This window comes from Danio rerio, chromosome 1 (genome assembly GCF_052040795.2).
Source record: "Danio rerio strain M-AB ecotype USA chromosome 1, GRCz13ab, whole genome shotgun sequence".
Lineage (NCBI taxonomy): Eukaryota > Metazoa > Chordata > Actinopteri > Cypriniformes > Danionidae > Danio > Danio rerio.
The window spans coordinates 21,260,001-21,275,439 of record NC_141021.1 but is presented as its reverse complement, the minus strand read 5'-3'; the positions used below and the strand labels follow the sequence as shown (position 1 = coordinate 21,275,439).

The 15,439-nt window shown below is 35.3% G+C and overlaps 1 protein-coding gene across 11 annotated transcripts in view; it reads right to left on the bottom strand.

Moving 5' to 3' along the window:
* The window catches only part of fnip2 (folliculin interacting protein 2), a 39,298-nt gene that overhangs the window by 6,195 nt on the left and 17,664 nt on the right, over window positions 1–15,439 (bottom strand). For 3 of the 11 annotated variants that reach the window (XM_087236426.1, XM_087236425.1, XM_087236429.1), the window contains exons 3-14: window positions 13,597–13,689; window positions 13,378–13,478; window positions 13,216–13,293; window positions 13,050–13,111; window positions 11,034–11,096; window positions 10,103–10,174; window positions 7,346–7,481; window positions 7,065–7,266; window positions 5,381–5,469; window positions 2,875–3,021; window positions 2,439–2,608; window positions 535–1,225 (exon numbers count right to left, since the gene is read on the bottom strand). In XM_087236426.1, coding sequence (XP_087092552.1) covers window positions 535–1,225; window positions 2,439–2,608; window positions 2,875–3,021; window positions 5,381–5,469; window positions 7,065–7,266; window positions 7,346–7,481; window positions 10,103–10,174; window positions 11,034–11,096; window positions 13,050–13,111; window positions 13,216–13,293; window positions 13,378–13,478; window positions 13,597–13,689 — 1,904 coding nt within the window. 11 annotated transcript variants of the gene reach the window in all.

Genomic DNA, 15,439 nt, shown 5'->3' with positions numbered 1-15,439 from the left:
ACCATCCTCTGTAAACCCTAGAGATGGTTGTGCATGAAAGACCCAGTAGATCAGCAGTTTCTGAAATACTCAGACCAGCTAGCACCAATAACCAATGCCGCATTCAAAGTCACTTAAATCACCTTTCTTCCCATTATTCTGATGCTCGGTTGAACTGCAGCGGATTGTCTCGACTATGTCTACATGCCAAAATGTATTGAGTTGCTGCCATGTCATTGGCTGATTAGAAATTTGCGTTAACGAGCAGTTTGACAGGTGTACCTAATAAAGTGGCTGGTGAGTGTACATATGCACAGATGAATTATTAGTTTTTCTGGTATTAATAAACAATCTATTTCCTGATCATATCTAGGTTTCCTAACACCAAATAGGCAGCGCTGTCCTGTAGATGTGAACAGTTAGGTTTCAAATGCATTTGTTTGTTTGACAACAGATATTTGTGGAAACCATGTTTCAAGTTCAATGCTGTTTTTGGAGATGGCAAATACGTGTTTATATTAAGAGAGGGTTCATAATAAAATGAGTTGAGCTTACCTTGGTAGTGGTAACTCATACTCTGTTTGTTCAGCGGCCATGTACATTTCTCTCGATGATGTTTCCTCATCATCACTGTCACCTAGAGCACTATCCGAACTTTCGTTCCTCCTTATGTCCGTCAAAAGCCTTTGATGCAACTTCCTGTCCAACCCTTGCCCTCCACACATCAAACCCCCAGCCTGTCCCTCATTCTCCACCTCTCTGGGGCTGCCAATGTGAAACTGCACCCTTTGTGGAAGAGGACTCTGATTTGCCAAAATATGCTCTAATCCACCTCCAACAGAGTCGACGTGTTCTCCAAAACATTCCGGTCCCATTTCAGTACATTCAGGCCTGACCATGCTCGCTTCTAGACCGGTAGGTGTATTGGTTGAGTGTGTATCTGTTGAAACTGTCTCGTCATTTTGCTCCATAAAGGTGCCTGGAATGGGCTTTATTGTGTCTGGTGGAGGGGGAAATGTTTTTTCGCCGATCCTCTCACTGGCAGGGTTGGGGTCAGTGGTTGGAGAGGTGCAGGGATTGGCTGGATTGTCCTTTTGTCCTTGTGGTTGCACATGTTCCTGCAGGTCCGAGCAGCGAATGAAGTAGGAGAGAATATACAAGACCCTCTGTACCAGCTCCCTTCTGCGGCCCACGACCACCGTTCGACACACTCTCACCGGAGAGCCCAAAGCTCCGTACAGGTCACCTAAACAAGACAACAAACAACAATATACAATAATGAGACTGGTTAACACAAACTGGGTAACTCTCTGAATATGTCTTTTTTATTTGAACAGTACTGTACTTTTCATTTTTGTAAGGGGACCTATTCTGTCCTTTTTTCACGAGATGTAAACGGCTGCAGGTGCTACTGGGTTAAATTGAGTAAACTTACCGTGGACAACATACCGCTTGAATAACGATGTCAATTAAACTAAATCTTACATTTAAAAAAAAAAAAATATGAAAAAACATCAACTTTATATTAAATACAAATATGTTCTATTTTAATGGATGTGATAGTATAAGCTGTCTGGCGTGGGGAAAAAAAAAAACGGGCTTGGGGTCTGACTCGGACCAAAAATTTGAATGAGCTGGCAGACAAGGGCTGGGCTACAGCCTGTGCGACTCGGGTCAGGACTGGGCTAGGGCTTAGATTTAAGGCACGTGCAGGGCTCTACTACAAATGCCTGTGTGTCAGCATAGTGGCAGACTTAAAAACAAAACTAATGTCCTATGCTTATGAGGGAGAGATTGTCACCTATGGTTGAGGCTTTTATGACATGTACAAAGAGAGAATGTCAATGAAAGTGTTTCTGCAGACTGTTTTTATCAAGTGTGATTATAAAAAAATTAAACCCCTTATAAAAGTGATTTTTGCATAATACGTTTCCTTTAATAAGAAAATGAAATCATATTGAAAATTCTACATAAAAAAACATTTGATTACAAAAGAGGATCTGGTAACACTTGCTTAATAAAAAAAAAAAAAATAATAATAAAAATAAGTTCAGCAAAGATTAAATTTAAAAAAGGTATAGTTTCATTGACTATTTTATTGCATAAAATTTCCCACATTTTCTGACGCATTAAAAATTGAATTTTTAATTACAAAGACTGCTTGATAAATAGAAAGCTCAAAAACAGCATTTATGTAAAATAAGAACTGTTTAAAATGCTTATAAATGTTTAATGACATTATAAATGCACTTATAATCACTTTTGATTAATTTGCTTGCATCTTTAGTGAAGAAGTATTTTTTAAAATGTCCACCAGTCTTCCAAAACATTGGTTTTGGGCAACTTTACGCCACTCCAGTTGCACAAATCTCCATCAGCTCAGCTTTGTCTGCTCTTTGAATACTATACTATGAATATGTTTGTAAAAGTAAATATTAAAGTCTCATGTGTATTCTTACCTAACTGAGCCCACAGCGGGTTGTACGGGTGAGATTTAGCCAGCAGATCCACCGTCTGGGAAGTGGGTTTCTGGCAGGCAGGTTTGATTGGTGGCAGGTTGCTGGGCATGACGGTGGGCACCCAGGCTAAATGATGTGTAAGAACAGCAGTAAGGAGAGCTGACAGAAACCTAGATGAGAATTAAAAAACAGAGAAAGAAACGGTTCACAATCGTCCAACCAGAACTCAAGAAAATAAGGCAATCAAGAGGAAGTTACTCATGACTGACTGCCACACAGACACACCTGGACAACTGTGTTTCCTGACACGCTTAGGATCAGTGATGGTGATGGAAACAAATAACTCAATTTCCCTTTGATTACACAGTACTAATAGAAGAACAGGGTTAAAGATTTCAGGTAATATGTTTAGTTGAAAAGGTTAAAGACCACTGACTGGCTCTTGACTCCATGCTCCATCAGCAAACTCATCTCCTTCAGGAAGCGCTGGCACAGTAGGTTTCGCTCGGCACTCTGGGAGATCATGGACAGCCAGACTGGTTCGCTGATGCGGGGAGCCATGTACAGGTTCCACACTGTCATCCTGCAGACCCACACAGAGCCAGATGAGAACTGAATGTAAACCAGTGCTCCAATTACGATGTCTTTACTATATTTTTTGTTTCATTTAGGATTTACACTATTTCCAAAGTCAGATCTAAGCACTTTTCAAAGCACTTTTAAGGTGCATTTCCAAACTTTCTTAGCACAAGTTCAATTCAATTGAAGAGGGTTTAGCTTAACTTGAGGCGAAAGTTGATTGGTTGCTCCCATGTGTGGCCTTTCCAATTGCATTTTTAACTGGGTTTATTTTCAACTGGAGCAAAGCAAGGAAAAGAAAAGCAAGTGGCAAATAGAGAGAAAAAAAGTATTTGCCAAATGCCTTTTTAAAAAGCTATTTAAATGTATTATAGATGTTTTATTAATACACCTTTTTATTGTTTTATTAATCTGCATTTTAAACATGAATTAAATAATCATTTATAAAACTGTTTTTATTTTTACATTTGAAAGTTACTTTTTAATGCATTGTTTTATTGCTTTATTAAATGACATTTAAAAACACCATATAAATAAACACATCTAAATATCTCTATTTATTTGTCCATTTGAATTGTGATCTATTTATATACAAATTAATGCTTCAATAATTAGATTGATCATTTACTTCTTAATTTTATTTCTAACCGACACTCCTGGTTTTTCGTACACAAAAGGGTGCATTACATTAGTCAAAATCAGAAAAGTTAAAGAGATGTGTAAGGGTTGTCAATATATATATGCAGTTAGCTTGCAGTTATACAGTAGAGTGTCTTACAAAAAGCAATAATATTTACATGTAATAATAATAAATGTACAATGAAGTGTATTAAGTAGTGTGGCAAATTACATATATTTTCTTCATCACATTATATCAGATGCTATTTGTTATAGTATTCTATAGTCTAGTAGTCTAATGAAAATTGGAAAGGCATGCTTGTCTCAAGACAACTATTGAAACTATTGAATTTTTGTCATTTACTCTCGTAAATGTCATCTAAATGTGTCATGTTTCATCTTAAATGTTAATCAAAATAATTTTGTATTGTTTGCTTATAAAATGGTGTAAAACTTATGTAAAAGCACAATATATATATATATATATATATATATATATATATATATATATATATATATATATATATATATATATATATATATATATATATATATATATAAAACAACTACATTTTAAAGCAGTTTAATTTTTTCTGAAATGTAAGCACTTTTCAAACCTTGAAAACACCAGATTAAAATTCCTTTAAAACATTTTTAAAGGATTTTCAACACCTGTATGAATACTGTTTATTCAGGTTTATCGAATGCTACTTTATAGAAAGTGCAACCGAAATCAAGACCTGTGAAAAGATGATGCCAACCATCGAAGACTTTGAGGACAGAACATACACCTATTACACATATACACTTACAAATACACAGACATAACCTATATACTATATAACAACAGGTTAACTATGTTTATAAAAAACAACTTTAACTGTTAAACGCTATTAGTTACTAGTGACACTTCCATAATTTAATCCATCCTCTGCACTTCCATAACTGTATGGTTTAGCTCAGCTACCAAATCTGACATCCGAAGACTACGTCGAATAGTTCGGACTGCTGAGTCCGACCCTGGTACAACCCTCCCTACTCTCCAAGAACTGTACTCATCCAGAGCGAGCAGAAGGGCTGCCAAGATCACTCTAGACCCCTCACACCCAGCATACTGCTTCTTTGAACTTTTACCGTCTGGTCGAAGCTACAGAGCACTGTTCACCAGAACAGCCCGACACAGAAACAGTTTCTTCCCTCAGGCAATCCATCTCATAAACACTTTATGATACTAATTGTGAAATAAACATCACTACTTTTTATATACAAATACACTTATTTAACAACTTACTTTACATGCAATTTGCACATAACAGCTGCACATATAACGTTGTATGAAGTAATATACCTGTACATACAATTGTCAGTTGTATATTTGCAGTCACTTACTTCTATTTTTTAAATATATTTATTATTTATTTTTTGTCCTGTCTCTGTAATTCTGTTGCACTGTAGAAGCTCTGTCATGAAAACAAATTCCTTGTATGTGTGAACTTACCTGTCAATAAAGCTCTTTCTGAGTCTGATTCTTTTTAATTACTTAAAGTAATAATTAATAAAGTTATGGTAACCAATAATCTTAACTTTTTCGAAGTTGATTGTAATGCAATAATGTGGTTTTGTAAAGCTGCTTTCAAACAATAGTTATTGTGAAAATCACTACACAAATAAACTTGAATTGCACTAAACATGAAGAAGACAAAACAAATCTTTAAGAAGTGTGATGATATCAGCTCGTCTTTTACCTGAACTCTCCAAGAGCTTCCATCACTCTGCACAGATAGACCTGCACTCGCTGACTGGACTCTGCTATCCTTCTGCACACTATCATTGCCTGAAAAAATTCACACAAGGTTTGGACATTAAGGAATATGTGTGGAATTTAATTTAATTTTATATTTAACGAAGAGAATATACAACAACATTTTTAAACATAAGTTTTAATAGCTAATTTCTTTTGTCCATAATGGCAGTACATAATATGTTACTAGTTATTATGCAATATACTATTCAGCCTAAAGTGCAATTGAAATGCTTAAAGGGGTGGTCCAGAGTGTTTTTAGGGCTTGGTTGTGTTTATGGGGGCCAAAGCAATGTGTGCTCATATATCTTATTTTGATTATGTACAGCTACTCAGCTTACATGAAAATGTCTGTCATTTTTCCTAGTTCCTCTGAAGACCCACCCTCAAGAGGCTCTGATTGGTCAGCTAACATAATGTGCTGTGATTTGCAGATCAGCTACACATCACCAGGAAGCACTTCTGTAATAACTTTACAGTGCCTCTGGCCACGCCCCTTCACTGCGTGGGGTGTGTGTGCTTTACCTGAAGGGTTTATGACATCATTAACCAGGATGTTTTTTTTTTTTTTGTAGTGCCCAAACTTAATTTGCTGTAGACTTTGCTAAGGTAACTCTGTAAAAGCAGATGTGTCCCTTTGCATTGAACTTTGAGCGTATTACATTCAGAGATGTTATTTATGTTCACACAACTACATCGCACATAAACTAAAGCCTAAAATATGATATCATAGTGGACCACAACTTTAACAAGTTTAATTTGGTTAACTAGGTCAGCTAGGGTAATTAGCCAAGTCATTGTAAATCAGAGGTTTGTTCTTGTAGCTAATCGAAAACAATAATACTTGAATGGGGCTAATAATATTTACCTTACAAATATATATATATATATATATATATATATATATATATATATATATATATTTTATGCCAAGGTCTGCGTGAAGCCTTGCGGTTTGAAGAACAGTGTGATATGTAAGAAAGCAATTTTAAATAAAAATATATATCTAATTTGTCTTTTGAGGCGACACAGTAATTCTTAAATAGAGTATTTCAATAAGATGTCAAGTGTTTCTTGTTGTAATTATACCTGACAAGATTTATTTGGTTCTTAATCTATTGTTATACCAAGTAATTAGTGCTTGTGTTTAGTAAACCATAGTATAAATGTAATTAAAAGTATACATTTAAAAATATAATCAGGAAAATTCTATTGTATGTTAAAAAAAACACAAAACGACAGTTAGTTTGACACACTGTTCTGATGCTTGCAAACCTACTTGCATTTTTAGTGAGTCAAAATCTTATTCAGAACATATTGAAGGCATTTCAGTTTTAAAGCAACAATGCTGCATTGCTGGCGAATTCAGTCATTTTAAAAGAAGTCATTCTAAAGATGGTGTCTCAGTCTAATATCAGCCTAGTTGCTTGTTTTTTTCAGCCTGCAAATAACAACATAATGACTGTTCACAACACTTTTTGCCTTTTTCTGTCACGTTTTGCCTATACCTACCTTTACAAATCAATAATAAATTTTAAATTCTGATTATGAATTCTGATGAAACCCTACAACACTTGCTCCTACAAAGGCTGCTATAATAAATCACTGTCCTGCGCTTTCACACTCACCCTCTCGATGGCAGTCTTGAGTTTGTTCATGTGAGACTCGAAAAGAGGAAAGTGGGAGAAGAAAAACTCCTGAAAGTTGTGATTTTCCTCTTCTCGCTCCGGCAGGCTGATGATGATGCTGATGGCAATCTTCTTCCTCCGGATCATGGCAGGGTTGGAGCTGCAGCTCTCGTCAGACAGGTTGAACATTTCCTCTGCGTTCCTGATGAACGGACATACACAACTACATCTAATCTGGCTTCTCCATTTCTTACTGGTTTCTTGTGTATCACTGAACTCACCAGCGGGGCATGGGGCCATGCTGTAGACTGGTGGCCTGGCTGCGGAGCCACCGGCGCTGGTAGCTGCTGGCACAGCCACTGCTGAAGGAAGAGCCAGGTGAAGGCTGCGGGGTGGCCAGCAAACTGCTCAGAGATGCTACACAATGGAGAAGTGGAATTTGATTAACTGTATATTTACATTATAATACCTCTCTTTTTCTTTTTTCAATAGCTGTAATATATAATATAGAGTGGTTTACATTGATTAATAGCAGTAATGACCATGGCTACAGATGTGACACCAAAATCAAATACTCTATTAAAACTGATCTGTGTCACACTATACTAAAGCCAAACTTAATAAGCTGTATCCTTCTATCTCTCCTTTGTGTGATACATGCAAAGGCACAGTCGCAACCTATGGTCATACACTTGAAGTCAGAATTATTAGCCCCCCTGAATTATTAAACCCCCTGTTTATTTTTTCCCCAATTTCTGTTTAACGCAGAGAAGATTTTTTTTTCAACACATTTTTAAACATAATGGTTTTAATAACCCATTTCAAATAACTGGTTTATTTTATCTTTGCCATGATAACAGTAATTAATATTTGACTAGATATTTTTAAGACACTTCTATACAGCTTAATGTGACATTTAAAGCCTTAACTAGGTTATTAGGTTAACAAGGCAGGATAGAGTAATTAGGCAAGTTATTGTATAACGATGGTTTGTTCTATAGACTATCAAAAAAAAATAAAAAATCTAGCTCAAAGGGGCTAATCATTTTGACCTTAAAATGGTTTACATAAATTAAAAACTGCTTTTATTCTAGCCTAAATAAAACAAATAAGACTTTCTCCAGAACAAAAAAATATTATCAGACATACTGAAAATTTCCTTGCTTTGTTAAACATCATTTTGGAAAAAAAAATTATTTTATTTTTTTAATTCAAAGGGGGGGCTAATAATTCTGACTTTAACTTTATATTCAGGTCCTGTCGAGAAGTATCTGACTTTTGGAAAAGTATCTTCGGACTTCATTCCCAGGCTTTTGAAATGGACATTAAAATTAGAATTTAGAAATTAGAATTAGCATTGTTTGGATGTTCAGACCAGGCTCTAAATTGGCCTAAACATCAACAACTCTCTCTTATGTTTGGCATGGTGTCGGCCAAGAGAGTGATTGTGTAGAGTGGAAATCCACAACAACTCCAAGTTTTTTTTTTAAATGGTTAGCTGACTTGGTTTCTGCTCTCAAGCTAAAAAGGTTACTTTCTCTAAATTTGTCAAACAGAAGATGTATGACAAAATATGGGGCCCCTTCCTTAGATGTATAGGTTAATAATGTCTCTGTAATCTTTTTTTTTTTTTTGTTAATTTCTTTTTTTCTTCTTTTTTTTATTGTTTTTGGTGGTGCTGTATAATTGCTGTATTGTTTGCAAGTGTTTTGGTGCATGTTCTAGTTAGTATAATGTAATAACACAGAGATAATTTTGTTAACATATATACATCATGTACACTATCGGGTGTTAGGTTTTTAGAAAAACTTCTATAAATAAAGTGTCTTAAAGAGATCGTTCATTCAAAACGAATGTTAACTCACCCTCAAATAGTTACCAATACTTTTGAGTTTCTTTCTTTTGTTAAACCCAAAATAAGATATTTTGAAAAAAGCTGAAATCCTGTAGCCTTTGACTTCCATAGTAGGAAAAAAACAAATCCTGTGGGAGGTAATGGTTACAGGTTTCCAGCTTTCTTCAGACTATTTTCTTTTGTGTTGAATAGAAAAGAAGACACTCAAAGGTTTAAAACAAGTGAAGGGTAAGTAAATGATAACAGAATTTACATTTTCGAGTGAGCTATCCTTTTACGGTAAGATCAAATAAAACATATATCTACTTGTAGTGTTGCCAGATTGAGCGGTTTTAAATTTGTGCGGGTAAATAATGGCATTTATTGACATCAATAACAGACATAGAAGCATTGTTTGATTGACAAGGAGCACCTAATTATGTTCATAAGAATTTAAAAAGCCAAATGGGATGAACTTATATACCTCATTTCAAAATTAAAATATACTGTAATAGGTAGTGTAATCTACACAATATTAAGTGCAGTGTGTGAGTGAGAGGTGGGAGTGTTTGGGGCTGGAAAACATCAGCTATATCTGGCAACACTGCTTACTTGTATTCATTTATTTACATACAAAAGCATTTTAGTGAAAAGTTCAACTAATTAAGCCAAAACAGTTAATTTCCTGGTATTGAAGATAACAGATATATAGTAGAATTAAAAGCTTTTTTTATACAAAAGTTTATAAATTATGATGTATTAAACAAAGCAGAGAACATTAGCATGCACAATTAAATATCTGCTATCGACCAGAACCAAATTAAACAATATTTGTTCATAACAAATGGCCAACATAATCAGTTTACTGTTTTGAGATACTGCCCTACTGTATAGCTATCTGAATAATAAGTGATATGTTTTGGCTAGATGATTTTATTAACACAAAGTTAAAAACAGAAAGAATAATTATTTTAAAATTTTTATTTAGTCTTAAGTCTTAGAATGTTTGCTGTTGTAATTTCGATTAAAAAAACATTGAACTGACCTCAATCTCAATTAGGAATGTTTGTTCAATAGAACAATTTACTTACATTTTTAAAGTCTGCATTAAAGGGACGCTTCACACAGAAATTCTGTCATTATTTCAAATTTTAAAATGACTTTAAACATATTCTGACTTTGCCCTTTATTAAAGTGCTCATACCCGAGCGAGCTATGCCACTGTCTCCGTCCTCACTGTGTCCTCTGCTCGGCATGTCCACCGGATTGCTGTGGGCTGGAAAAAGAGAATCATTAAACCATATCGTGCAGCAAGAATGGAAGAAATAGCATCCGTACTGCTACACAAGGTGCCCGATTTGCTGGAGGTTGAGGTTCCTGAGCCCGTTTAAAAAAAGAAGATCATGCAGGTTAGAATCACGTGCGCACACACAACAAACACCCTAAAAAGTGTGAACGCATCTAAAAGCGTGTAGTTAACCAGCAAAATCTTAATCCAGCAGTCTCATCCACAGCATAGCTGCTGTCCCAAAATGACCCTGTTTACTCTTGGAATTAACATCAATTTCAGACAATTGACAATGCAAAGGGATAGTTCACCCCAAAATGATAATTTACTCACCCTCAAGTGTTTACAAAACTTTGAACACAAAAGAAGATATTTTGAAGTATTTTAGACATCAATGACTTTCATAGTAAGAAAAAGAAATGCCATGGAAGTCAATGGTTACCGGTTTCCAGCATTTTTCAAATTATCTTCTTGTGTGTTCAACAGTGAAGGGTGAGTGGGGTGAGTAAATGACAGAGTTTTCAGTTCTGAGTGAACTACTCCTTTTTTCATATGTAAATGATCTACAATTTAATTTGCTATCCAATCTCTCAAACGCCACCATAGCTGCATTCTATTATCAGGTGTAAATTGCATTCTACCTTGACTGTTGTGATACCCAAGAACGTTAACACCAGTAGTGAAACAGGGTCAGAGATAAAGGAAGTGCATTAGGTCAGAGGACTAAAATCAATCGAGGGCTAATCAGTCAGAGAGAACAACACACAGTAGAAAATGAAACATAGCTAAAGGATGAGTGCATGTGAGATGAACACATGCTCACGCTGCTTCAGCATTCCACACAAACCTGCAAAAAAAGATGCGCTCCGAACCAGGGAGAGCAGAGGAGCGCTAGGTACATGGCGTACTCCTGGAAAGAGCAGTTTAAGGCCATGTTAAGAAGGAGAACACTTGGATGAAATTCAGAGAAAGATTTAGGAATCCTAGTGAAACCTAGTGAGCTGCCATTCTATTGAAATGTGCACATCCACTTTTTCAGGTTGTTGTATTTGCTTTTTTTGGTCCCATCTGTTCACATTAATTCAACCTACAATCATGTTTAGCAGTGAATTGTGTAGAAAACATAACCCGTGATGCTGACCAGAAATCCCAACAATCAGAATACTGCAGTGAGCAAACACTACAAACAGCTTTAGCTCTCCCCTCTGTAGGATGCCCATATTTAGAGTTTGATGTTAGCATGTTGTTAAGCTAAATACTCAATTCCCTTGAGAAGAAAACCATGATGTTTTACTCCTTTCAGGTATAGTTTGATGTTAGCATGCTGTTAAGCTAACTACTCAATTCCCCTGTGGAGAAAACTATGATAGTTTACTCCTTCCAACTAGAGTTTGATATTAGCTTGTAAGTAAGCTAACTGTTTAATTCTCCTGAGGAAAAAACTGTGGGAAAAACTGTTTTACTAGCCCCACACAAAAGTTTGATGTTGGAAAATTGCTGTACTAACTTTTTAATGCTCTAAATACACATCACAACCAAACACTGAGTTAAATTGTCATTAATTTGAACTATTTTTTATCAATGCTTTTATGAACTGAATGAAATATAATTAATGATTGGGATCTACCACAAACGTGTATTATCTGTCCCTGAAATAAAAACATAAATACAGTGAGTGAAAAGTATTTCATCCAAAAAATTTCTAAAATGAACTGACGGTTGATTTGAGTTGTTCTTTAAAGGAATATCTTATTCGTTTAGTTCAAACCCTGTCATTGTCCTTGTCCTCAACCTAATTGAACCTACAACTTTAATAGTTTTGTTATGTTTAAATGTGTTATTTCTTCGCTGAAAAATCTAGTTTAAAACAGCCTAGGATGGTTGGCTGGTTTTAGCTGATCGACAAGAGGGGTTTTGGCCATTTCCAGCCATTTCCAACCTGGTCTTTGCTGGTGAGAGATGACCAGCTAAAATCAGCTTGACCAGCTAGCGAGGCAGGGAGCCCAGCCTAAACCAGCTATCTCCAGCCTAAACCAGGTTGTAGCTGGTCATTTTCCAGCCTGACCAGCTAAGACCAGGCTGGAAATGTCTGAAATCATCCTGGAAACGGCAAAACCCCCTCTAAATTCAGGCTGCTCGACCAGCTAAAACCGCCCAACCAGCTTAGGAAAAAGAAAATTTCAGAAATAACAAGCTTGAGTTGTTATTCACATCAATTGATTAAAAACATGAAATTATAAATAAATTCTACAAATAAATCCTATATATATATATATATATATATATATATATATATATATATATATATATATATATATATATATAAAATACAAACAATTTTTACAATTGTTCCCATGTTTCAGTCAGTCCTGTCACATTTGCATTACATTAAACACAAAATGCGTGCAATACACCTTTGACTCAAAGGATGTGACATAATTTGATGGGGAAGCTGACAGTGATCAAGGATGCGTTCTCTCATTGAATTGTATGATTTTATGCTTGTTTTTAAAAGATTTTTTAAGGACAACAAGCTTAAAGGTCAAGCCCTCACATCTTTTATTAGTAAAAATGTATGTTTCTGGTAGAATGTCCCCAACATTTCCTCTCATTGGTCATCTTGGATTTTTTTAATTGAGCTTTAATCAGTGTATACTTGGTCTAGTGTCTTCCTGTGAATGGTACATTGAATTCTGCCTTAAAACAGAATAATTAAGATACCTATCTTTTTCTCTGTGAAAAGTGTAAACAACCTATTATGTGGAAAATTGCTGTGTACGTTGGCACTCGGTAGCTCACTAGGTTTTGGAAAAAAGTGTATAAAACATTTCTAAGAAGGATGAAGTGTTTGTAAATATCTTACCTATGCTGCTGCTGGTGTGACTAGGAAAAGTTTGGCTCATCGACTCAAAACTGTCTTGAAGCCTTTAAGTAGTAAATATAAAAACAGAATGAGTGATAACAACAGTTCTTCCCTTATACAGCCAGATCAAAAGAAATGAAATTGTAAGAGGAAATAAGAGACATACGTGTTTGTACTTCCAGAGGTGCTGCTGCTTCCGAACCGGGTGGAAAAAACCTTACTGACCATCAGTTGCGGTGGAGACCTGTCACACAACACCATGTTTCACATACAAATTCCGGAAGTCCTAATTCCTGGATAATATATAGTGCTTGTTGTAAATGCTCACCGAATGTGGTGAATTTTAAGAGTTGAACCTTTGTAGCTCATGGAAACAGAGCCAAACATCATCTCTCCAAGCATGTTCACATCTGAAGCCGGTCTGGTATACTGAACATAGAGAACATACATACACAGGGAAGTGTAGTTGGATATCATTTGAATATTATTGTTTCCTACAATAACTTTCCAAGACACAAGCTAAACTTCTGAGTGTAAATGCACAAACCTGATATGTAGGAGGCTTGTCTTTCTCATTTGCTTGGCTGCCGATATGGCAAGCTCCACTGCGGTTAGGGGGAGTTTTGGTTTCATCAGCCGTCTGTAAGAAACAATCGGTCACTCACATGATACATCACACTGTGTATCTTAATCTTCTTGGTCATTACAGATTCAAGGGGATTTCTCCACAGAAATGGCTACTATATTATTATACTAATGACTAATGGGTTTTTACACAAATGTACGAATTGATTGATCAATAGAGACGGTACATATTTTCACATTGTTCCATAAAACCCAGACTAAAAAAAGTTCTTTTGTAGTATGATTGTAGTATCAGGTAACAATGAAGACTGAAGTAATGATGCAGAATATTCAGCTTTGCTATCATGTCGATTAATAACATTTTAAAACAATAAAATAGAAAAAGCTCATTAAAACTGAAATAATATCACAATATTGATTATATACATGTTTTTTTGCGTATAAAGGAAAGAGACTTTTCAAATTATTTAAAAAATCTCAAACATGATTGTGTATGCTATTTTTTATCTCTCTCTACACACAAGTTGAAAATAAAAATGACAAGAGTACACAGAAAGTATGTGAACCAGTTGTGCAATGATGTAGAATCACTATAACAAATATTTCACTGTAGAAATAACTATAAATTTCCTTATCTAGCCTGCACGTCAAAAGCATGCTTAAAATATTTCTAGACTTTTACAAACATAAGCAATGATATGAAAGTGTCTGCCACCGCAATATTCTAGCATAATTGATACGATTCAATACACACACTCTCTCTTTTCTCTCTCTCTCTCTCTCCCTTTGTGACAAAAGCTGAAGAGCTGAATAAACAGACCAATCATGTGACAACTTACTGACAATAAATCACACTCTGTTCAGAGAGAGCCAGAGACGTCCAATAACAACTGTCTAGATTGATGGGTATAGTTGGGGTTTGACTTAAAATTAAATCTTTGATTCAAAACTGTCAAGCCTGTATACAAACAGTAGAGGAATTTAGTAGTGCAACAGTGGAAATACAGTATGCATAAGGCAAATACAATTCAGTTTGCACAACTAAACACTCTTCGTGTACCACATCAGGACCTTTTATTTCACTACTAGTTTTTATAGAAAACTTAATATTAGATTGTACCACTACTGTAAAACAACAACTTGTTTTGGTGAGACTGATATGATTAGAGATATGCCATTTTTTATGAAATTTTTTTTTAACAAATTGTTATTGTGAGTTGTATTACAATATGAGCACTTTGTTACTAGTAGTAAGAGTCTTTTATTTATGATGTAACGTAAAGGCTGTTTTTATCAGAACGACACAAAAATGGCATTGTCATGGTGGGGAAGTTTAAACAACACATTGCATGTTCAGTCTATAACAACCAAGGCTACAAATACAAGCACAGACCCACATTTCTGCGAAATGTAATATACTTTGCATCTGGCATGTTTCTTTGCATATTTCAAATGACAAATCCACTACTAGACGATATACTTTTAAAGATGTCATACATTTCATTACATGTTTCAGTTACACATGCTTCTTGTACAGGTGGGGCTTGTCGTACTGCTGAACAAGCGGACCAATAAGCTAAACCCATCCAATAGTGTTTTTTAAAAGCAAACGTAAGAGAAAAGTGCACTGTTACCACATAGATTTACCTTGATTCTACATTGCTTTCCCCTGTTTTGTAGAATCATGCTTCCCTGGACTTAAACCTTAGCACTCAAAACACTACAAAATGAACTACAGAGCAAACTGAATGAGTTGTCCAAATGGAGACAGAAAGATGAGGCAAATGTTTTTATTACAATTCTTG